Source organism: Meleagris gallopavo, chromosome 6, assembly GCF_905368555.1.
Source record: "Meleagris gallopavo chromosome 6, MGAL_WU_HG_1.1, whole genome shotgun sequence".
Taxonomy (NCBI): domain Eukaryota; kingdom Metazoa; phylum Chordata; class Aves; order Galliformes; family Phasianidae; genus Meleagris; species Meleagris gallopavo.
This window is the reverse complement of record NC_139409.1, coordinates 21,881,508-21,906,554: the sequence shown is the minus strand read 5'-3', so window position 1 is coordinate 21,906,554 and position 25,047 is coordinate 21,881,508. Positions and strand designations below refer to the sequence as shown.

Sequence of the window (25,047 nt, the reverse complement as noted above, 5' to 3'; positions counted from 1 at the left end):
AGGTAGACTGGTAGAAAAAGTAGGCCAGAGAGCAGGAAGCCTTCCTGAATGAATCAAGTTCTTTGAGCTCAGCAGCATCAATAAGTGTGTAATGATCAGCTTGTCCTGACTGCAGGCAGGGAAGGAAATGTCCACGGGCAGTGCATTAGATGGGCGCTGAGCACTTCCCATCTACAGAATCTGCCTAAAATCCTTTTATGACAAATTCAGATGAATTGTGCATTTCTGCTGCTGCCCAAAGCAAATGTCTATATTTGCTCTGCCCAGCAGTAGTTTGCTCTTTTTATGTTCTTCAGAAAGTTAACACAAAAACCCTCTTCACTGTATAAACTGCCTAAAAAGGTCAAATTCTGATCTCATGAAATTAAGATCCTATTCCAGTAGGATCAGAATTGGCCAAAACCAATGAACTTAATCTGTCTCAGATTCCCATGGTCTTTGAACTGAAGATAGATGGAGACAGCATATTTGGCCACTCATCTTCTTTACCGCCAGATGGACAAATCAGCAAAGTGAGCAGAGGTGTGCCACTCAAGGCCACAGCAGACCTCTCTGGCTTCCTCCTTACCACAAGTGAAATCATTTTTTTTCCATTTATAACCAAGCTAAATAGCATTACCTTGGTGATCATCTTAAAGGTGATGGTTTAAACGTTCCCTGAAACTTGGAACTGATGAGGCACAGTGTTTGCAGTATCCCCTGTCACAAGCAGCCACAATGAGCTCAGACACAAGTGTCTTCATAGCAGAATTCCCAAAGACAAGCTTCACACTAGGGCTTCTGCTTCAGAGGTTCCTTGGTAGGAGCAGAAAGTACCTCTGGAGCATCTGGGAAACCCCATCTTTTTATTTGCATAATTTACGTTTAAATTATTTAAAAGACAATATAAAGATATAGGAAAATATGTGTATGTAATCATCTAATTCCCTGGAGTGTCACCCACATAAACAAAGGAGAATCAGTATGGACTTTAAACAGAGTCATGTAGGAATTCCTGGCTTTCTCTTTATGGCTGAAGCATGTGTGACAGAGCGAGAACCTGTGTTCTGGATAAAGAAAGCAGACTGCATTAAAGGAGAAAATAAATAGTTAGCATATTATCCATAGCAAAATGAGACTGTCCAGATCTTCCTATTTTCACTTAGCATTATATTTAAAAGCAGTATTAGACTAAAAACCAGCAAACTTCACTCCAGTTGATTTAAAATGCATCTCAGTGCATCTGAGCTACTGTCTAATCCTTTTGTTGGAGATGTTCTGCATTAGCGAGCCACTTTTGATTCATGTGCTAACAATCCCCCTGAAGGCAGGTAATTCACAGGCGATGTTCACCATGTGCAGAGTGGTGCTCTAGTTCCAACAGACAGAAGTCAGTAAACTTTAAATCCCAGAGAGCCTAAACTTACTTTGCATAAATTGCCCTCACGGGAGCTGAGATCTGTTTATATGCATCTGCTCTATCAACTTAGAATTCAAATAATTTTCTTACAACAGTAGGAATGCAGATTAGAGAAAATCACGGCAGAAAACAAAGGTTGCAACTAATTGTGAGTACAAATAAAATGGAATGTGAATTGCCTCACTGTAACCTTTATTTAGTCAGATACATCCTACTGCAGTATGTTTGCAATGGAAGATTTATTAGAGGAATGATTAACAGAAGGCAAGTGCATTTTTATTAAGTAATAGTTAAGCCTAACAAGTACTGATTTCTCTAAGACTGCAAATGAGACCTACACACTATGGGGAATTCAAACCTTGGTCTTTCCACTGTGAACACCTTGAGATAAATCTATTACAAACAATACAATACAATACTGGTTGTAGCAGAGAGCTTGACTTCTTTTTTTCTGAGCAGTGGTGCTCAGACATTGACATTTCTTTTCCCTCAGTAACATCTATATTTACAGTAGACAAGAAATTTGTTATCTCATGCAGGTGAAAAAGAAGACTGTGAGCCAATGCTACCAGAACATCTGCAAATGAGTTAAAACAGGACAAAATGTAAATTTTATTGTAGGTAAACCATAGCCATTGCAACCTCTTATATAATTAACAAATTTTAGGGCTATCAACTGTGACTTCTCCCTTGCATACACCACTGACATTCACAAAGTGGAATCTAGCCTCAAGCTCCAATTTGTTTTTAAGCTGAAGCATCTGTTTTAGCATAGCATATGAGATAAAGTCGTCAAACTACTGAAATCAATGTAAAAAAAAAAAAAGAAAAAAAGAAAAAAAAGAAAAAAAAAGAAAAGAAATCATCATTTACTTGATAAAAACACATCTTTCCTGCATAAGTTATGATGGTCTATTAAGTCATTGTTTTCTTTAGAGAGAATACATCCTATTTGTAATCTGAATTTACTTAGTGTCTCTGACAGCTGGTGAAGCTTGTGTGTCCCCTTTTGATAGGCTACATTGTTAATGCTAATCAGTAATTCATTCCTTCATGGAGCTAATGTTTTCTAGAAATACTTCATTATGAACTAACAGCAAAACCATGAGTGTGTGGACTTGAAATTTTGTGTTCAAACAGTGAAATATTGAAATACATGGGGACAACTATTCGTCCAATTTCACATCCAAAAGTAAGTCTGTGGTGTCTGAAACCAAAATAAACTTACTGATTTTCAGCAGCTGCACATGCTGGTAGATCCCGTTGGCTCCCAGCTGTATAGTGAAGGGACAAGGATCCCTGAGGTCTGCAACCCCGCAGTCGCTCAGCTGGAAACCTGTCACAGAGCTGGCAAATTTCAGCTTCTGGCACCCACAGGTGGAGGGAGTTAATTGGAAGATAAGTGTTTTATCTCCTGATAAATCATGATTTTCCAAAGCTGTTGTATAACCTTGCTTTGCTGGGGAAAACTTCCAACCAACTCTAATGAGACAGCCAAAATTAAGTTAGGAAAGTAATTTAACTGAAAAAAAGGTGCAGGGAGGTCTGGGAGATTTGTAGAAGTGCTGAGGAACACCTCCAAAGAAAAAAGCATATGTGCAGCTACAACACTGATTTTGCTGTTGGGACAATGTGGAGCATATGCTGTGGAGCATACCTGAACGAGAACGTGTGGATTTCATTTTTTCCTGCATTGCAACCCACAGCTAGAAGCATCGCAGGCTGATCCCCCTCTGCTAATCAGTTGTTTAGAAGACTGCTACCAGAGAACAAAGGAGACTGCATGGGGAAGAATAAACCAGGTAGAGACTGAGGATCATATGAGAAGAGTGATTAAACAGCACCTTTTCTGCCTATCTTTGTAGTAAATGTCCAAGTTAAAAAAAGAAAAAAAAGCCACCTAAGGCCTTTTCTCTAACTCAGACTCCAGAGAGATCTTTAAAAGAACTTGGTTGTATTTTTTTTTTCTTCTCTGTATGGAAGAAATTAATAAAAGATCAGGGTCTGGGGCAAGTGTGACTTTGATACTGTGTTTTATAGATGCCATGATGTCCAATTCAGACTTCAGGTGTTCACACAGGAGCACAAATGCCTGCTACTGCACCAGCTCTGCATGGATGTATTTGAGGCCGCATTATGGATCTGAGACAATACAGTAAATACAGTTTAAGTGTTCTAATGTATGTGTGTTGCACGTAAGCTGCTGGGATGCAGCAAAGTACCTTCAAGCACTAGTTGAGCTGGTGGAACCCTGGTCTTATTCAGTTTTTCGATGGAAAAGGGGAAAGCTTATTGGGGGTCTCCTGGAGCTTGATGTAGGCTTGATGTGACTTGATGCCAGCTTGCACCTGCAGAAGCTTCCTCATGTGCTGTATGTGTTTTGAAGGTGCAAGGTGCACTTTAGGGACAAGGCAGGCAAGAGGAGCATGAGGATCCTGAGCTGTAAGAGCAACCAAAACCCTGCGCCTGCTCTGCCCCGCAGGTCTGTGCAAGCCTGATGCTGTGGCTGAGGTAAAGAGGGCCTGCATTCACAGAGAGATTTTCTACAACATTCCAGAAAACGTCAGTGAACATTTTTTGCAGGTGTGGTGGGGTGTGGGAGGGCCGGTTCTCCATCAGGGCCCCCTCTGAGCCTGGCAGGCTGCTCACCAGGCTGAGGCTGCAGCAGGCAACCAAGCAGGAGCTTGATGCTGCCAATAACGAGCACTTTCCAACCAGAGGTGCCATTTTCTGTGGGATACCCGTTGAACGTTGCTTCAGTGTAAGGTCGCGTCTTGCTGGTAGGCCTCCTTCATGCTTTGTGTGCAGCGACATTTCTGTGGCCTTCCCACCATGACGCTGAGCCTGTGCTGCTGGGCCTGAGCCAGCAGGGCTTCTGAGAAGTGGGTGTTTGTTCAGAACAAGGCACCCGAAGTGATGTTCAGCGAGCCCAGCAAACGTAAATGTGCTCCTTGTTTGTTACTGGCACATTCTTGTACCAGACAGATTCCTGCAGTCAAAATATTTTGGTGAGAGCACAGCAGCCAGATTTACAGATGCAGGAATTCACCGAGCACAGTGTTTTGAAGGGCACTGCAGGTTTCTCTTCATAAAGTTATTTTATTCCTGATACAGTCATATCAGGCAGGTGGGATGAGAGAAAACAAGTGAACAAATGATGTGCTGTGTCACAGAGGCTGGATTTTGATTTATGCACAGTAACACTGCATTAATACAGTGCACTAACTGCACTAATAAGTAGCAGCTGAGAGTCCTGATGGCAGGAGGCAAAGCTGGCTTTAGCTCCGATTTGTCATCTGTCCTCTGGTAAGATGTTCCTGTCATTTCCAGGCTCTGGCTCCTTTCTTTCTCTTGTGAAGACAGTGTGTGCTCCAGCCCACCTGGCATTGCTGCTTCCCACAGAACGGGTGCTTGTCTCAAGCCTCCCCTCCCCAAAACCAGGTATTCTCACACTTGTTTATTTCTGCAGCGCTGGTGCAAGAAACCAAGCTGAGTAATACTGCAGAAACACACTGAGGTGTTCAAAGCTCTATGTTATTACAGAAGGTGAATGTATAGCTCACTTCCTCATATTTAGGGACTTGTAAGGGCTCATCCAAGACTCCTCTTTCCTTTCATCAATTGGTTGTCTTAAATCTAAATTGCAGTTGTTGGGGAGAGGGCTTGGGAAGATATCCAAATGTCCTCTTCTCATCTAGGGATCAGAAAAGAGCAGCCAGGTTAGCAGGAGGGTGAGCATTCGATTGATTTCTAAACCAAGGAAACTTGCCCATGACCACTTCCTATGAACTACCGGGCTCATGGCCTAGCCCTAGACAGCATGCAGATCTCCGTCTGGTGCCCTCTCTCCTGCTTCCTCCACCTCCAGTCCTGCTGCACCCACAGATGTTGTGTTTGAGTGGAGATCAAAAAAAGCAGCCGGAGCAGAGGCGCAGTGAAGGGCCAGGCTGCTGCATGCTGCCAAGCAGAGCTTGCTCCCTGCTGTCCTGGGCTGGCAGAGGATTGAGATACCTGTAACTTCTAATGGACTGGCTCCAAAATTATGGCTTATGCTACTCTGAGTTAGTCACTAAATATGCACAAGTACAAGCTAAAAAATAGTAAAAAAACACTGCTGTCACCCAGATACATACAGGTTTCTGGAATGGACATAGTGGATGTGGCAGTACTGCTTTCTCCACCAAAGAGGCAGTTGTATTCCAAAATGTGCTGGGCTGTTCTCTGGATGTTCAGTAGATAGATGAGCACTTGTAACAGTCAACAACGTACATAAAAAGGGCAAGTTGTGGCTATAGTGGTTTGCAATTATCAGGTGCAATGGGCCAGAACAACACGCTGGGAAAGAAGTACCTATAAAATATCATCTAGCTATATGAAAGGGGCTTCTTCCATAAAATCATAGAATCATGGAATCATTAAGGTTGGAAAAGACCTCCAAGATCATCTAGTCCAGCTGTTCACCTACCACCAATATTTTGCCACCAAACTACATCTCTAAGTAGAAAGACACTTTTGCTTTGCTGTATGGATTCAGGAGGGCAACTGAAAGCCTCTGAAGAGTTTGACAGTTCTACCTATGTCTCCTGCAGCATTCAAGAGGCTGTTCATGTTTACAGTGTTTCCCAGTGAATCTGACATGATGATTCATGCACGGGCTCTTGCTTCACAGTGACATATGCTCATCATCTGGACAATAAACAACTCTTTGCAGTTGATAACAATATTTTGTCATGTAATGTTTCCATCTATCTGTACAGAGAAATATAACTTTCTTTTCAAATATAACTTTGGGGGGCTGTTTATTTTTTCCTTCCACAAAATCTGGTTCTTTATATATTCACAGTGTATGCCAGGGCTGTGTGTACAGCTCATCTCATCAGTGCATGAAAACCTCTGAGCTCTTCGAGTGGAAGCTGGGGGCAAACTATTATAATTAGCTGGATTGTATGCTGCACACCTACACCACAATCCTAATTCCAGTTGAAAGGTGAGGCTGTCATAAACCTTTTTGGGCTTCAAGACTTTACTGGATTACAGTTAGCACAGTGGCATTTTCTTGCACAACTCTCAGAGTTGTTATGTGTTTTATATGAATCACCATATTGATCCTTGGAACATTAATGTAAAAATATGTTTGATTTTAGTTTAGTGGTTCTTTCAGAGCAGCGCATCCCGAGCAATCACCACCAGGCCCTCTGGGAAACAAGAGAAAAGGAAGAAAAGGAACATTTTTTGGAATCCCTTTCTCTTGCCCAACTCAGTCTCAACCAGTGCAGGCAATAACGAAGGGGCTGCAGGACTGCTCTCCACTATTATTGTGCCTGGCTCGCTCTCAGCATGACTCACTGCAGACAATATGTAACACCACTCACAAGGGGAATGAACAGTAAATACTTGGCCCTGGATTTTTTTTTTTTAATCTCTTCAGGTTTTTCTCTCTGATTTGTATCCTTTTATCCTCGCCCATGTGCTATATAAGCTTCTCAAATCTAATGTCCATAACACCACCCCCCACTGGTAGCAGCAAGCCCTTCCGCTGCTGTAGGGTTTACTTTGCAAAGGTTTACAACGAAAGGCATTATTTAGAAACTGTGTGTGTTAACCTAGTGGCAGAAGGTTGCTCCTACACCTTCCCCCTGGTTTTTCTTCTGCCGGGGGAGGGGAGGCTGCTATTGTGGTAAATCCATCTCTTGCTTCGCTGCAGCAGCCAGGCCAGCTTGGAAAGAAAACCCTGGGGCTAAAGAGGCTCGGAGTGGAGCCAAGGGGGTCAGGAGACGGTTTTAAGGATTATACTACATAATTAAAAGCTCACTCTGAATGTGCTTCCTGGTACCCAGTGCTCAAACATACAAAGCTTTTACAATAATAATTCCTCGTTCTCATTTGTATTTGAGAGATTTGTAGGGTAAAGTTGTCACACAGGTAGTGAGTCAGGAGTGCCAAACAAATCAGCTACAGAACTACAAGCATAAGACATTCATCGAGGTTGTGGCAAGGCAACACCCCAAATGTGCCCTGGTCAGTGATATCAGGAGGTAAGCTAGAAATAGACGAACACAACACACATATGTTTCCTTGGGTGGTTTGGTTTTGGTTTTGGCTTTTTTTTTTTGGGGGGGGGGGGGGGGGGTTGGTGCAATTCCTTTGGAGTGTAGCTGATGTCATTTTGTGGCAACTAGATTTAAAACTGGGGATTAACTTCCTGAAGAGTTTTGCCGTTGGAGCTGGGACAGAACGTGATGCTACCCATGTAAAACCTGGGAGATGGCAGCCAGCCTACATTGCCTTAGCCCTAAAAATACTAACATTTTATCTTCAATTATTCATAGTTGGCCAGAGCCAAGACCAGAACTTTGGTCTCCTCTATCCATTCTCTAGGCTGGTAGCTTCCAACAGAAGCATCCAGCCCTCCCCCATGCAGACCAAAGTGATGTTAAAACTGACAGATTCCTACAGACTCCTGCATTTGCTAAAAGAGCATATTCTGACATTTCAGTCAAACATTCCAATCAAGTCTGTGCAAGCTGCATCAATTTAATGTGCATTGTCTAAAAATAGGTCTTAACAGGATGTTGATATCAAAAAGCTAGAAGTAATGGAAAGGAAAGTACTGAAGGTGGATATTGATTATATACACTGTATGTGAACAGTTTCCTATTGAAAGCTGTAATGCACAAATAAACTGAGTTAAGCATCAAGCAGCACTTTCTTACTCAGTGAGATAAATAAGCAGGTACAAGCAGATGTAAATCCAGCTCCTGCATCAAGATTGTGAAAAACTGTTCTTTAAATAATTTTCTACCAGAATTCTCAGGTCTTTATTTCAAGAGAAGCTGCAATAAACCAGAATTCATTCTCTGTACAAAGACAGATTCAAATTTGGCGGAAAACTGTCCCTTCTACCACCTTCAGTTAAATGCCAGTGTACTGTGCCTATATTGTACAGAGGGATATAAGGCATGGAAAGAGACACCAGACAGTGAACTTAATAACTAGCACAGACAGAAGTGTGCTGTGTGCAGAGCCTTGCCCCATGTAGCCTGCTAATTTTGATTAAACTCACATGTTTGGCTGAATTGGTGCCTGATCTTTTCAATTAATTGCTGCGTAAACACCTGCCTGCTTCTGGGTGCTTTCCATTTCATAAAAATCTGTTGTTTACAACCATCTCTTATTCAGTAGCTGTAGAACAAAACAGAAAAGAAAGGCTTTATTCCATTATTTAGGTCTACACCACATATACAAAGGAGGAGAGAGATTCTGCTACACTTTATTCAATATGATGTTACAAGAAAACAACAGTTATAGCTGACAAACCATTACATCTTTCATAATACAGACAAATTACAAGGTGTAACAAATAATGCAACATTTATTTACTGTACTGCTTACTATGCTGTTCTTCTGAAGTATATATATATATATATATTTAATTACATTAACATTGTTTTCATGTACCAGCCCTCCCTTTTTATTTGTTAAAAAAAGAACACCTCTTAGTGCACCATACGAAAACCCGCGTGGAAGCTGGCAAGCTGGGATTTTGTATACAGCACCATTGAAATGCATTTGGGGGGATGGGAATTTTTAGTGCATCCTTCCCTTTTAGATTTTTTGCTCACGTGAAAAACGCAAGGCAGTAACATACGGTCACTCCACCTAACTGCTGGTAGGGGAGAGTTTTGTTATGCTCAGTAATGCAACATAATTCTATTTATAAGGGGTGTAGTGTTTTGCTCCCCAGTTCGTACAGCCCGAATGTTTTATATAACAAAGATTACAAAACCCAGTTATATTCACAGATGTGTATTTTGTATATAAGCATACCGGAGCATTGACTACACATTCACTTGTGTGCACTGACATAGAGCACATAGAAGTCACCCACCAGCCAAAGGGAATTTTTTACCCTACCCTCTTCCCAGGAGTCTGAAGTCCATAATCTCCACACAACAAAGAGAAAATGGAAACCCCGGAGCCTCTGTCTACTGCTGATTGAATTTTCAGCGTTGCATTTACCGGCATTATACTAAAACATGATCCTGTTTAAAAACAATAGTGAGAATTGGAAGGACTCAACAACCCGGGATGTCATACAGCAGTGTAATGTTGAGTGTTGGAATGTCCTGCTGGTGCTGTGCCTGCTGGGTGTGGATTGGAGCTGAGCTGATCCCATCTGGAGTGGGACCAAGCCATCTCCAGGTTCTTCAGTTGTATAAAGTTGGGTTCTGTGAATGTGAACTTGTAAGGAATCTCTGTATCGCACAGGCCATCTCTATTGCCACTTTCCCTCCTCCGTTCACCTGATATTGTACAGAGTCAGAATAGCCCTCCCACTTTTATCTGCCTACTGCTGCCCTGTGGCTGCTCGTCCCTCTTGCAGCTGAGCCACATCCTCTCAGTATCATCAGGAAGGATCTGCTGGGGCTCAGGCAAGAAAACAAAAATTACACTGCTGGCGGCTGTCAGCTCTGGGTGAGTCCCACAGTTTCTCAAGGACTGTGCCCCACAGAATACCATCCATTTAAACTAACTTTTGACTGCTGATAGCATGAAACACTGCACTCCCAAGACCTGCAGCATGTCTGGAAGACCAGGCTGATTGTTTTCTTGTCCCTCTGAATATTCTGCAGGGAACTGGTTTGGGAAGGATGAGAATAAAAGAAGGTAGAGCTACTGATATTCCCTGACTCTGCCTCAAGGACATTGACGGAGTTTAAAAAGTTCATTCATCAGCACTGAACAGGGCTGTGGTGGAAACCTGCAAGATGCTGGAGAGGTGGGATGACTGCCAGGGGACCCTAACTGAGGGGGTCTGTCAGGTGGCTGATGCAGGACGGGACAAAAAGGACGAAAAGGGAAAAAAAGGCTGTAGAGTCCATTCTCTGCATAAAGGTACTCCCATTGTCTCAAAATAAAATAAAAAAAAATATCAGGTTTCCTAGAAGATTTCATGATCCAGAAGAATAATGTGCAGCAGGTACCCTTAGTGCAGGGAGAAAGACCTCTGCAGGTGACAGCAAACCTGTGTCACCAAAGGCAGTTGGAAGAACCAGAAAGGAGGTGGTCAAGAGATTCGGGTCATTCCTTAACTGATTGGTGGCCAAGATAGACCCACTACTGCTGAAAATCAAGTTACTGTTGAGGAACTCAGATGTTTGTGCGCTTTGGGCAACTGTGTTTGAAGATTTCTGGACCAACTCTAATTATTTCAGTGGTGCTTAAAAGTGGGAATGGAGCAGAGCAGATAATCTCACATGCACATGTGTACACACACACACACATACACCATAAGCAAACATGACATGATTCACAATGGACAGCAATATGCTGGGCTTGTGGGAACAGTTAGGGAATCAGTCTCTATGTTAAACCTTCAGATGTTTAGTAGAGCAGCATAAATGTGTGCCTCCCAATTTAAGCTGCCCAGTAGATGTATCTATGAAACTACCTTTATATTCCTAATTGAAATCTTACATTTTCAAAAATTCTTCAGATTTTTTTTTGCAGCATGATTTTTTTTTTCTAAAAATAGCTAATTTCAATCATCAAACTGCACAGCGTTTCAGTAGCAAAGATAATGTATAAAAGACTTTTCTCTTACAAAAAAAAGAAACATGAAAGCCGAACAAACCACATCTAAGGCAGTTTCAGTGTGTGATAAAGTCAAAAATTCAGTGGTCACTTTTTTTTCCCTCTTAAATACAGGAGGAAAACTGTAGTAACTTCTAAATAGGATTGTGACTGAAAGTGGCTTTCAGATGGCTTTTACCAGATCCTGAAAGAGAGATATCATTGGAGGAAACTGTGTTTTAATGGCTGTGCAAATATTGAGAATATTTCCATGGTTCAACTCTTTGAAAGTGTAGACTCATATGCTAGTTCATTAAGAGGCCTTTCGTAGCTACTTGAGCATTCAAGGATTTGCCTTATTGGGTGTTCTTTTCTTATTAAACACTGCTGGAGTTTAATAAGATGGCAGTAGCACAAATCCTTTCCCCCTCCTTTTAACACTGAAAGCTAACCCAAGTGTTACCGCACTTCTTAAAAATGTAATTCAATGCATCCAGCAAGCAAGGGATGTCAAATTTATGTGTAGAATAATATTGCCTAGCAAGCGGTTCTGTCTGAGCAGGAGCATAACTCAACAGCGGTTTTTGCATCGTGCCCTGCTCTTTCTCAATGCAAGCATTGTAAATGATCAGGGCAGTTTTATCCACCCCTGAACACAATGTGCTCCCCAGCCACAATGTGGCAGGGGCTTCCTCGCCTAAAATCACACAGCTTTGTTTCTTGCAAAGTTTGCATTTGAATGATTCATTCAGAAAAGCGATTTAAAGACACATCATCTGGTAGCGCCTTCCAATCAGATCGGGGTACCTATAGAAAATAATTTGAAAAGTGCTTTGGTGTGGAACAGCAAATCATTTGGAATAAGGAAAACTCTCTCTTTCGCTTCGTAAGCAGCAAAATAACACACTTAGACTTAACGGCTCATTCAACAAAAATTTCTCTGTACCTTAGTATCTTGAATTAAACAGAATAGTTTCAGAATCTCTTTTTTCTTTTCAGGAAAACATTCCAAAAGGTAAACAGCATGAGGAAAAACATGGAGATCTGAGCCAAAACCCACAACAGAAAGAAATACTCAAAAAGGGAATAAAACCATAAAGAATTCGTTGTATATCTGTCAGCTGAGCGCATCTCATTTTTGCTTTGTCTTTCTCACAGGCCTATTTCAAAAACTGGCATGCTACATAGCCTAAGCAGAGTAACCAAATTCAGAGTGCTGAAGTAAACATGCGGTTATTGCCATGTTTTTAAAATGGATATAAATGGTCTGAGGATAACATGAGAAAAGAAAGAACCCAACACCACTTCAGGAATAGTGGCAAGGCGCTGTAACTGTCAGCCCAAGTCGGGCTTGCTCTGGCAGAAATAGTCTTCCCATTGGTTGCAATATGTGCACGACTCTCAAAGAAAGCACAGTCCTTTATGCCACTGCTGGCTTTTTTGTACAGTCATTACTGAAGAAGTGTGAACACCAAATGTGTTGTCTTAATGTATTTAAGACATTGCTGGTGAAAGCATAAAAATCCTTACAAAGATGCAGCGCTGCAGTGGAAAATCAAACAAAATCAAACACAAAAGACTGAAAGAGTACATGCCATGTATCAGTAAGCAAAAGCTTAATCTTCACATAGTTCTCTGAAATCACAAGGTATCCAAAATGCGTGCAAGGTTTTAAATAAATTGCAGGGAAAAACAGGGTCTTGCCAGCTTCAATTTTCTTTTGAATGAAATCCACCATAGAGAAAGAAAGGAAACAGGCCATGGTTCCTTCCTGGTGTCGGCCTCCTCATTAGGTTTTTGTTTCCCTCCTCCAAACTGGTAAATTTAATCCTGTAAGGAAACAATATAAATTATAATAAGCTTCATGACTTGCATTTTTAAATTATTTTTACTTGGTATATAATAGATCAGTCCAAAGCCAGTTCTGAAGACACCAGCTCAGAGCGAAGGACAAACATCCAGAGCACTTTTAGATCTGGAACCTCAAGAAAACGAGCTTAGAACACTGATGTTTTCATGGTGCTGGTTGCCTAAGTGAGATATGTTTATCCATATTCATGTCTATCTGTCCCAAGTGCTAATCTTCAGAGGTGCCATCAGCACTCACATTCTCCATGGAAATTACAGGCAGCTATATATAGACTGTCAGCTCTTCTAAAGGTAGTCATACCCTGAGAATGCAAAGGAAGGTTACTGAATGCTGCTGACATGGCTTCAGGAGTTTCAGGGGCTATTTTTGCCCCTTCAGCTTCACAGGAACACTTGTGATCAGGTTGTGGAAAGGTTTCCTCAGGTTCATTTCTCAAGAGTTATTGGAGGTACCTCACAGTAATGTCACTTTTGTAAACACTGCCGAGTTACAGAGCAACGTAGGACACTACATTCAAACACCTTTAGTTGGCTGTTCTTCTATTTATAAAAAAGATAACAAAAATCTCTCCTTTTATATACAGAAAGTAAGCATTGCACCAAGAGCTTTGCTTATATTGCCTTTCCCTCTGCTAATGGTTCCTGGCTCAGTGCAGTGACTGGACCTACAAGGATGTATTGCAGTGTCCCTGAGATTTACACCAAGCAGGAGGCAGGCTAACAACGTGGGAAGCATTACTTTAAAACAAAACTAACAACTGCAGGACCAGCTCAGTGAGGGCTAAATAAAGGCTAGATAGACTGGAGCCATTGGAAGGATTTTATAATTAACATACTTAGCTCTTAATAAATGTTCAGGTAGAATTCTATGCCAAGTAGTAAAGTGGAACTGCATTTTCTGATAATGTTGAGAAATTCTGTAGTTTTATGAAGTTCAAAATGTTTTTGTTTTACAGAGATTTTCAAAACCAAGGATTCTAACTACAAACCTGCTATTCTTCTAAAATGTAGTTTCAGGAAGACAGTCAGATATGGAGAAATTTTAGCACTTAATTAAAAGAAAACTTAAAATTAAATATTCATTGAGCTTAGAACTGGTTTGTATTAGCATGTCCTAGAACTATTTAAATCAAACTCAATGCAGGTGCCAGTGAATCTAGTCTAGTCCTCATTTCAAAAGCAGGACAAAAACAAGGCATCAGTTTCAAGCATAAAATTTTAATTGTGGCTTTCATCAAAACAGCCTAATCTCTACACTACATCTGACTTTCATAGTACACAGCGTTCCTGCCGTGGTTCTCGAGAGCTCTTCTTCTGCCCTTCAAGTGCCAGAACTCCTGAACTGGATTAACAAAAGCCTGTTCTTAATGATGCACGGCAGCATCTCCTGGAGCTTGGTCTGCCACCTCCTGAGCTCTGCTTGGGTTGTTTCCCAAATGCCTCTGGAATGTCTGTTCCACATGAAAGTCCCCAGGGTCGAGGAGTCTGGCTGAAGCCCCAATAAATCTTGTTTCAAGGAATAAATTAGAGTTTAGTTTACTCGTCATAAACTCAAAAAGAAAAGCAGTATTTCGAACATGCTGAGATTCACTGCTGCTTACTTGTGAAACATGGTTGACACTGTTGCCAAATTCTACATCTGCCTTCCTTAAAAAAACCCACAAGAACAGACCAAATAAAATAAAAGCAAACCAAACCACAATACTTTTGGGGGATGATCACTTTGGAGCACCCCCTTAGAAAGGAGGAGACTTCCTGTTTGGAAACCTGGTTCTGCATAGACACAGGACAAGTGCTCGATTTCAGGTTAAGCCCAAACTGCTGGAGTTCTAGAGCCTGCCATAATGCTGCTGTAACATTAAGGACAAGTGACTAAATGATAAAAGACAAAGACGCTTCTCTGAGAGTTACCAAACTCTTCAGATTTGATGAAAATTGCATCTTAAAAAGATAATTACATTAATTACAGAGAGCTTTTTCTTTCTATCAGTTGACCTCAAGGCAGTATCTAAAGAAGGCTGGAATCACACTTCTCCTGGGGATATGCTGAAATTCACCAATCATTTTCTGGCTTCAAGTATGGCTCAGCAGGCAAAGCTGATCACACGTTACCAAGCCAAAGGCAGGTCTTGTGCCTCGAAGATGGGGAATTCCTTCATCAGAAGCTTGAACATTCAAAATCAATCCCTGTAATGCTAAAAGCTTCCATAGAAATAAACAAAGCTGCCACCATTTAATACAGGGAATAACCTTAGCATAGTGCAACTGCTGCCAGCATCAGTGCAGAACAAGGCTGAGATCAAACAGGAAACTCAACAGAAAAAAGAAAGGTGATTTAATTCCAAATTTCCCAAGTGGATCTGGCTGAGGGAAGACTGGAAGACAGAGCGCAAGCAGAACCAGAGCATGGCTGGTGATCACCATCTCTCAGAAGATGCACTCCCCTGCCCCATTCAGGGCTTGTGCACAGCCCTCCCATTGCTCCCACCACACCCCGACGGCCAGGTGGTTCTGATGTTGAACCCTGAGTTTTGGCTGCTGAAGCAGTTCTGCTTTGCATAAAATCCTTACAGGAACAGGCCCAGTGGTTAGGAACACATTTGCTGGACAATACATAATGCTTTCAATGGAGCTGAATGCTTATTGATGATTCCAAGTGGAGTCAACAGGTGAAATCCCTTCCCTCTGCCTTGTGGTTAACACCTCTTCCTGGGAAATGGAGAACAGAGGTTCACCTGTCCTGAGGCAGAGGAAGGAGCTGACACAGTGAGACCCTCTCAGGGACATGCTGTAACCACTGTGCCATGGGGCAGAAGGCCTCCTTCCCTTTTTGTTTGCCTTACAACAAGACTTGTTGTGTCACATTGATAGACACCGCCCTACACTGGAAGAAGAAGAGAGTCTCTATTTGTCCATAGCAGAAAATCCATAGTAAAACAAACATGAAATTGTAGATTGGTGGGAACCAGGCATTTTATTAAAAAAAAGCATTGTTTCTCCAGTGAAGCAGTTGAACTGAAGCATGGGTTGTTCACAGAAGCAGGACCCGAGGCAGTTCCTGAAGCAAGGCTCGCCACACAGTGCTGCTGTTCAGTCCCCAGATGGCCTAGTATTCCATGTTTGCATTTTTTAAAGATGTATTTTAGAAATACCCTTGCTTAGAATTTAATACATTTTCCCGATCAAGCCAAATCAAAGTTTAGCTTTGTGACTTGGCAGATTGTGTTTATGGCCTCTGGTCACAGCTTTGCTTATAGAAGCATAAATTGTTAAATGGAATATTTACAACTTGTGATTTCCCAAGAGCAAAATAGGGTTCTTTCAGATCTCCTTTCTAAAAAAAAAAAAAAAAAAAGAAGGAAGAAGAAGAAGAAGAAGAAAAAAAAAGAAAGAAAAAAGGGCCCTGAAACAGACCACCTTAAAAATGAACTTACACTCTTTTACTCTTTTTTACCACAGGTCCAGGCAGTTTTGATTTTCATGATGTTTTACTGAACCCACTGGAAGATTACAAGCGCGGTAATGATGCGCTTGAAAGAAAAAAATATATATATATCAAGTGATCTAAATCAAATAACTCAGTTGTATATATATTATCTAGAGAAATCATCTGCTGCGTACATCCTGCTTGGCAAAGATCCTAAGAGGGATAAAATAAAGAGTTCACCCACCTTAAAATGGTAGCGGCCAGTGTCAGAATATAGGAGTTCTTGATGTAACAAAGGATACCAAAGGTTATAATTTAAACATTAATCATGCACTCAGCACATGAGGCAGAGGAGGATGACTCAATGGCCCTCAGATCCCAAATATTTTCCATTATTTTAATTAATAAAAGAATGCCATTTCCTTTAAAAATGCAAATCACCAATTCAATACATGCCCTTTTTGGCAGCATCAGCATCCTTCTCTAGGTGCTTTTAATTTCTGAATAAATCATAAAATTGGGTGGAGCTGTGCTCCCGCAGTGTCCTTAACATGCAAAGCATACCCAGAGTGCAGGTCTATTTACGTTGCAGCTGATTTAGCATTATTATAAGAGTATTCATTCTACAACACCATATTTAAAAGCAAAATGTGAGCTGACAGCTGGAGATGCTGCATTCCTGTGAGCTGAAACGTGGGGTATTTAGGATCATCAACAATATATTCATTCTCTCCTTCCACCAGACATATACATGCCGCAGATACCATTCATCCCCTCTAAAAGAAATATGATATTAACAGGTGATTTTTCCCCCACAGCTTTTGTTCCTCTCTTCATTACAGAAGTCATTTTAAAAAGCCAACCAAACATTATCAATATTATTTGCACTCGGGTAATATCTGCATGCAATTCGTTGCTATAAATATTAATTAATTGGATCACCAATACCCATAATGCAATTTTATTGTGACCTACATGCCCTATGAACCAGATATTTTTTTGGATTCCGTTTTCTTAAAACCAACTGTCAGCATCATGTGATGGAGGAGATGAAAAATGAAAATGAGCGTTCCCGCTGTGCAGGTGAGTGACCTGTGGGAGACAGCTCTGCCTGCCAGGATTTTTACATGTACCATCAGACACAGACCAATTGATTAGATCATTTTATACCCGCCACCAACTAGGCTCAAGAGACTAATTAGAGAGAGTACTGCCTGCACAGGCACCCCATTGACACCTAATTTGCTCAGCCAAAGCCTTTGGGGAGAATGTATTATCTCTGCAGCTGCACTTCATGCATTTCTGATTTGAGGCATAAGCAAGGAGTACTTCTTCACTCTTTTGAGCAAACTGAGTATATAAGCCCTTAAGTGCTAAATACAAGCAGACAAATTAAATCCAGCCAGCCTCCCATAAATTCTTTTTCCCCTTCAGATCTATATATACATATGTACATACATACACATTTTATATCAGTCTGCAGTATATGTACACAAGCGTGCAAATAACATGTACACATGAGCATGTGTGGAAAGCATAGGTGCAAAAAAAATATTTCTATGAGTATATGCTTTAGAATATGGAATTACTGTCTTTCTGTGGGAACTTTTATTTCTGTGAGATATAACAGCAAAGCAATTGTTCTAATATATAAAAATAAATGATCTGCAGTACGGTTAGCTCAGGCTCTGAATTACCACATGGACAAAGCTCAGCAGACTGCTGCCTGTAAAGTTTCTCTGCATATCTTTAGAGGTCTTCAGTATGCTGCCTAGCTTTGTTGAAAGCTTTTTTTCAATGGACTGCACCTTCTTTGTGGTTCCTGAGGAACACTGTTCACTAAGGCTAAATATAAGATTGCTACAATTGCTTTCTGCTGGGCTTTGGTTTTATCTAGTTACCCAAGCCCCAAAATACACTGGAGAAGTAAGACTTAAGGCTGTCATTAAAAATTTATTTAAAAGGAAAAAAAAAAAAAAAGACACTAGAAAAACTACGGTGCTTTTTTTTTTTTTTAACAGCTGGAGAAGTGTGGAGGAAAATATTTTTTGCTGCAGGTTGGTATGTGATTCCTCAACTCAAACATATTGTAACACACAGAGAAAATGGTGAATTTATATTGCTTCTAAAATAGCACAGAAATGAACATCTCTTCTCTGAGATGTGGTTATAAAGGAATATTTAGGAGTTTAATGAAGATGAATTAATAAGTCAATTTAATTTCAGCTCATGAGGAAGCATGTGTTGATATGGTCAATTAACTCAAGATTTTGCAGTAAGAAAAGTATTAAAGAAGTCTTAGCTTAACATGGGTGAGATACCAGTGTGGCAAAAACATCAGCTATAACCTTCTTTGCTAAATGCATTTGAATATGACTTCCAATTTTTTTTCTTATGTTGGCACAGTATAAAGAGAGGACATTCTCACCTCTCACTATTTACACGCACCTTTTAAAATTTGCTTTACATTTATTCAATAACAATAAATCTCACTAAACGTTCAGCTGACACCTCTCAGTTATCACAGTAAATGCTGGCTGTTCATAGAACACAGTACTGCATGGGATACTTACACATCATAAAAATAACTACTAACAGTCAACAAAAGTAAAACAGACTTGACAAGTAACTAACAAAGCACTTACTGATGCTTTTGTCTGTTCTTTTCCACTATGTCTGATTTTCTGTGTTTTTATTCTTATATGTGCTGGATCTACCAGACTGTATCTTCTGCCATGGATACTGCTGTATATTCTTTCATACACTGCTTATGTATTAATGAGAATATAGAGTCTATATACCTCACTGTCTTCAGAATTTGTCTTCCTGCAATTTTTTTTTTTTTCCAGATAGGCTTTGTGCAGATCACTGCAACTCCAGACAAAGTAATTTGCATGAGAAGGTGACCACAGGATCACTGCCTGCTGCCAGAGTGGATGAGGGGATGACCCTGAAAGAGTTGAGTGCTGGATGAGGACTGTACACCAGTCAGAAAATAAAACAGAAAAAAAAAAATTGATACCAGTAAGAAAAAAAAAAAATTGAATAGAAACAGATTTATGAACAAACTAATTTTATGAGTATACATCCATTGAAGTAAACAACGTGGCATAACCTTAATAAAGGTGAACAGCCAGTGGCTCAGTGGATATGGAGCTGAGGAGCAAGAAACCAAGATCTGACTTTGCTACTGAATGTCCCTATAGGCAATTCATTTTATCCCCTTGCAACTTCTGTTTTATAACAGAAGATTTTGTTCTACATTCTAGCCTTTGGGTTTAGAATGTCTCCCCAGATTTAACAAAAGAATATAGTATTAAAACAGCTGCAAACTTTGGTGCTTGTTGAAATCCTTACTTGGACTGTCAGTTTTCCATATTTTGCCTTTGCATATAGTAGTAGTCCAAAATGGGAATTCTGCATCACCTAGAATTTTGTGCTCCAACAGGCAAATGTGGGAGGTTGATTCTGCAGAGTGAAGACTAACCCTTAAACTACACATTGGTTGCTAAGTAGCATTTATGCATATCAATAATTGCAAACCAACCAAGCATAATGTTTTGCACACAGCTCTCTTCAAAATATTATAATTAATTCCTTCATAGTGTGCCTTGCTAGGAAAAAAGAAATACAAGTCCTGACCATTACGTAATATTTTATCAACAGTATTCACTTCCAATGACATTTAATAACATGTTTGGTTTCACAGTTGATTTGTACGTATACCTTAAACTTTTGAATGGTTGTGGTAACTTCCAAATTAGTTTTCTCCAAGTCTTTCAGCAAAAATTCCTTACTGCCCTAGCTGTCCACAGCTGAAGTTTTTTCTTTGAGTAGAGAACAAAGTCCACAAAGCCTTTTACAATTACCATTTGAATAAGGCTTCACATGAAAAATGGCCAGGAATGAATCTACTACATATCTTCTAGTTTTTGAGAATAAAGCACAGCCCTCTGTGAGTGAGCTCTGGGAAAACTAATACTTCAGACAAAGTTACAAAAATGGCAGTGTTATTGAGCTCGATATAGTTTGCAAGCACAGCCACAGAAACTTTATTAAAAATAAAAAAGAAATCAGAAAAGCAAACAAACAAAGAAGGCATACATCATGACCAGAAAAATATTAGTGTTGTTTGTTTGCAAGAATATACTTTCCACTTGTGATTAGATGAGTAGAAAAATTCAAAGATGTAATATAAAACCCTCCAGATCCCAATATACAGGCAACCCAAACAAGCCCCTACCCATCTCCTCCTTTCCCTCTATTTTTTGATTGATGTGTTGTACCTAAAACATTATGTTTCTAACCCTTATACTTGCAAAAACGTCTGCCAAAGTGACTGAATGTGAACTGGATCTACAATGAAAGAACCAAAACCTTTTTTTTGCCAGTGTTTGTTACAATGGGATCCTTATCTCAGCTGTAGCACCAGTTCTTTACTCTGAAACAGGTCAATAAATGCTATGCCTGAATCAAATTTGTGTATGGTTCTATTAAAATATCTAAAAGAAAGCAAAAATAGTCTATTAATTATGGTGATAGATTTCTTCTTGCTGAAGAAGCAAAGAGGCTGGAGATGCAAGCACAAGCAACGAGGTGTAGGTCAGATGAGCTGTGGTACTCTTCCACAATATCTCATCTTTGTGGCAAAGTCAAGTTAAGAAATTCCCATTGCCTGTAAAGCTCACTCACTATTAATTCCTGCCTTGCAATTTGTATTCCTGTTACTTCTCCTAATAAAACTGCCTGTGGCTCCCCCTGTACAATGGATAACTAGAAGTATCAGAAGTGACATTATGTTAAACCCAAGTCTTCTCAGTGATTCAGTTTGATATAAACTTATAAATGGTTGCCCCAGCACAGCTAGAGGGACTGAAAACTGGTAAGAGAGCATGAAGGAACCGCCCAGATAGAGCTGAGCAGAATTTTTTTCATGCTGTCCTTGCCTGTAAAGATAAAAATCTTGGAATTACATCCTTGTTTTTCATTAGCAGCACTTCCCTAGTGCAGTGCTCATAGCAAAGCTTCACTTTCTGAATGCTGAAGCCACCTCCAAAACCACAAATGGCTAATTATTTTCAGGTATCCAGAAACATAGAAAAATCTGCCTTAGCTGGCTACTTAGGGAAGCAGACAGAAGTCACATAATGATCTACTAATTAAAAAGAAAGCAAACTATATTCAGAAGGTCTGGGAATACCTCTAAGATTGCCTAATAAGGATAATCTCCTATGCATGTTTGAGGGAACAGCAAACAAGACATGGCTGAGAGCCCAAGCATCTAACTAAAAGTTTCTTGCATTTTTTGGGGTTAGTTTCCACTTCTTTGCAATACAAATATATTGGCCCACCAACACATCAGGGAGATGTTAAACAGACTGTGAAGCTTGAAGTTATATTCAATCAGAGCTCAGAGACCTGAGAAGAGATAGAAAAGCTTCAGATTCTTTATATGATGGCATTTAGCTTTGGATGAAGAAACCTAGTGTTGAGGGAGAAGAGATCAACTAGACCCCAATCCAAATACCATACCATGCATGAAGCTTCCTGACTGCCAATCTCAGGTCTGACAGTCACTGTTATTTATCAACTTGAACTTAAACACTTTTCTACTATCAGCTGATCAGTTCGTAAGTCAGATGTGATGACATGCCTGACTGCCTCACTCCTCTTCCCCCATCCAAATAATACATTCAGAGAAGTTATTCAGAAATTTATTCGTGGTTCTCCCTGTCATGTTTTTTATCCCCATGGTTGCCATAGAGCTGCTAGGCTGTATCCTGCTGGAGCAGTCTGCTGGAGAAAATGACATACAATAGATTAAATGCCTGCCAGATGACTCATTAGCATTCACCTCCTCCTGAAAATCAGGCACTACCTCATGCAAAGATTGATGTATCCATATGGTCTTTATATAGGGCATTTTGTACATATTTCTTTTTGAAAGATAAGTGCTCTTGGAACAAACGTAATCCTTCTTATGCAAACCAGTGCAAAGCAGCAATGGCATAGTCTTGAAATTGGTGTGGATCATTTTTCTAATCAACTTAAGAGAACCAAAGACAGCTTGGAACTTATAGATACCTCTGCAATGGGTCCACAACACCATAAATTAGTTCAGTTCCCAAATAATTAACATTAAGAAAACAAAATGAACGATTATCATTACGAAAATCATTGTAGTAGCTTGAAAGTATCTACAGGCAGTTTGGGATTAAGTTATGTTTGTCAGTTGTTTTTTGGAGAAGAGAGTTTGAATGATGCAAGGAAAAGAAAAAAGAAGATAGAGGGAAGGCTAAGTTAAGAAAAAAAAAATCACCTATATTTTTTGGTAGTGTTTTTCCTAGAGTTTCTTTTCAAAAAGAGTACTTTTTAAACCAGCAAGCAATTTTTAATTAATCCAGAATGTGGAGTTAACAGCTTTTGTTTTAACTGGACCAAATAGACATCATTATAGTCACATTCTGGATAGCTTAGATCCTTCTAGCTGAAAGCTGCTATTTGTAAGAGCCATCTGGTTATACAGTCTATTTGCTGTAGCTTTTCAGAGACCAAACATCGTGCCAAAATGGTCATGTCAATTAAAATAAAACTTTTAGGACAGTACTGCAACTCTTAAGCACACATACAATTAAACAGAATGTAGGCCTCACATGCTGAAACACAAGGATCTTTCCCACAGTTACAGCATATTAAATGAATGGCAAGATTAAGTAATAGATATATTTAAATTTTGGAATATATTTCCAAATATCATTATGTCCAAAGCTCTTAAGCTATGTGCCCACCCATTCCACAAATGTCATACAGTATGATTGACAGAGAGATCAGGAAGTCTTCAGAGCTGACCTTTCCAAGCTTGAATTGTTTCCCAAACTAACAGTCATTAAGACTAGAATGGGGCAGGACAAAAGCACTGGCGTCTATATGGAATATTAGCTGCCTCCATGCTCATTCCACATTGGTTCTGCTAGTACTTACTATAGCCCTTTCATCTATACAAACCCCACTTGGAATTCTTGCTAAAAATCTATGACATTAAGAACAGTTACTGGCAGTTTCAGGCCAGCTGAAGTTTTCCCTGTCAGTTTCATTTTTACATACAAAACCATATGGAGCATGAAACAGATATATTTCCAGAATGTGGTCTGGTCTCTGTGGCATTAAATTGAAAAAACATTCCAGAATTGGCATCTCAATAGAGCATCAACACAGCAGTGAGGATCTCCTGTCTAGTGCTTAGAGAGATCACAAAGCAGCTCAGTGAGTGATTTTATTTCTCATAGTTCCCACTCTGGCTGTGGTAGGAGCTTTTTCCACTTGTATGACTAAGATGCTCAATTATAACACATGATTTGGGAAACCCAAATTGTGGTTATTTCAGATAAACACAATTTTTAGAAAATGTGGAACAACTACATCCTTCGAAAATCAGGCCTCCTTCAGATATCACAGAGGCTTTCCCCACAATCCTGATTGTTTTTGAAAGATTTGTTTTTAAAAAGCAGTTTCACACACACAAGGTTTCATATATGTGGCAAAACTAGCAGATGCCAAATCAGGTGTAACATTCCATGCATTTTATGGCATGCAAGGACAAGGATCATGGTCAGATAGAGGACTAAAAGCTTTTCTTGCTGTACCATAAGCATCAGTTTTCTTGGAACTGCAAGAAATAATCTTTTGTTTTGAAGCTTGGTTATAAATGTGAGGTTTTGCATAGCTCATTTAAATAGTTTAAAAGGCACAAGGTTAAGAACAGGAAAGCCTTTCACTAAAGGTGGTTAGACCTTTTCAAAGATTTCATATTATTTGAAGCTTACTTTCACTGCATTATTCTGCCTTGGCTGCCTCCCAAGTGGGTATAAGTTAATTAAGTAGGATTTTGACCCTCTAAACTCTCTACAAACTGCATCTTCACCTAACTATTTAAAGAAATCAGATAAAAATACAATCGTGTAGCAGAATATGTATTTTTACAGCTGTGGAAAAAACAAACATGTCTATTAAGCTTATTTGTAAGTACTTCATAGTCAAAGCAGCAGCCAAGAATCATAGACGATTTTAATTAAAATAATTCTGGGTGGGCACATAAATTCATTTACCACAGATTTTCTCAAACTGGAATTTCTCTAGCATTACTGAATAGCGTGACACTCCTGTAAGTCTTCATTTGTTCATGGTAACTAAAGTTCAAGCTGCCTGATTAGCTTGTTTATATTTATATATATATATATATATATTTATATTATATAGTTTCATTTATAAATCAGGAAACTATAACTGGGCTCTATGAAAAATACCAAAGCCATGTGGCTGAAAATTCATATAGGATAGGAGAGAAGTAAAGGGAAAAACAAAACGGCAGATAGCAACAGTGCAGAATGATAACCAGCATTTCCATGACACATGCTCTGGGTCTAATTTTCAAAAGAAGGTGGAAAAGATGCACTGGGAGAGTACTGCATTGCTCTCTACAAGCAGAATTCTTGTATGCTCCTCTTCATCTTAAAGTACAAGCTTTTGCATACAAACACAATCTACAATCTCAGATTAATATACTCTTCTGAAACAGTATGGCCTTCTTTTAATTTTGTCCAGAAACACATACAATTTAGGTGTGAAAGATTATAAGAGTTATATATGTGTAAGTTAATATCTAGCTCATTTGTAAAGAATGAACAAAGAATTAACCAACCTCTTTGTCCATAGGTGATGTGTTCAGATCTTGGCATGGGCAGTGACAAAGAGGCTACTGCTGGGGTCAGAAAAGTGATCA

The 25,047-nt window shown here is 39.8% G+C and overlaps 1 protein-coding gene across 2 annotated transcripts in view; it reads right to left on the bottom strand.

Annotated features, from left to right (window-relative positions):
- Nucleotides 1-8,651: 8,651 nt before the first annotated feature.
- The window catches only part of CDK14 (cyclin dependent kinase 14), a 311,233-nt gene continuing 294,837 nt past the window's right edge, over nucleotides 8,652-25,047 (bottom strand). For both annotated transcript variants that reach the window (XM_085227413.1, XM_085227412.1), the window contains one exon: nucleotides 8,652-12,802. In XM_085227413.1, coding sequence (XP_085083539.1) covers nucleotides 12,682-12,802 — 121 coding nt within the window. In that variant the 3' untranslated portion in view covers nucleotides 8,652-12,681. The remainder of the gene's footprint in view (nucleotides 12,803-25,047) is intronic.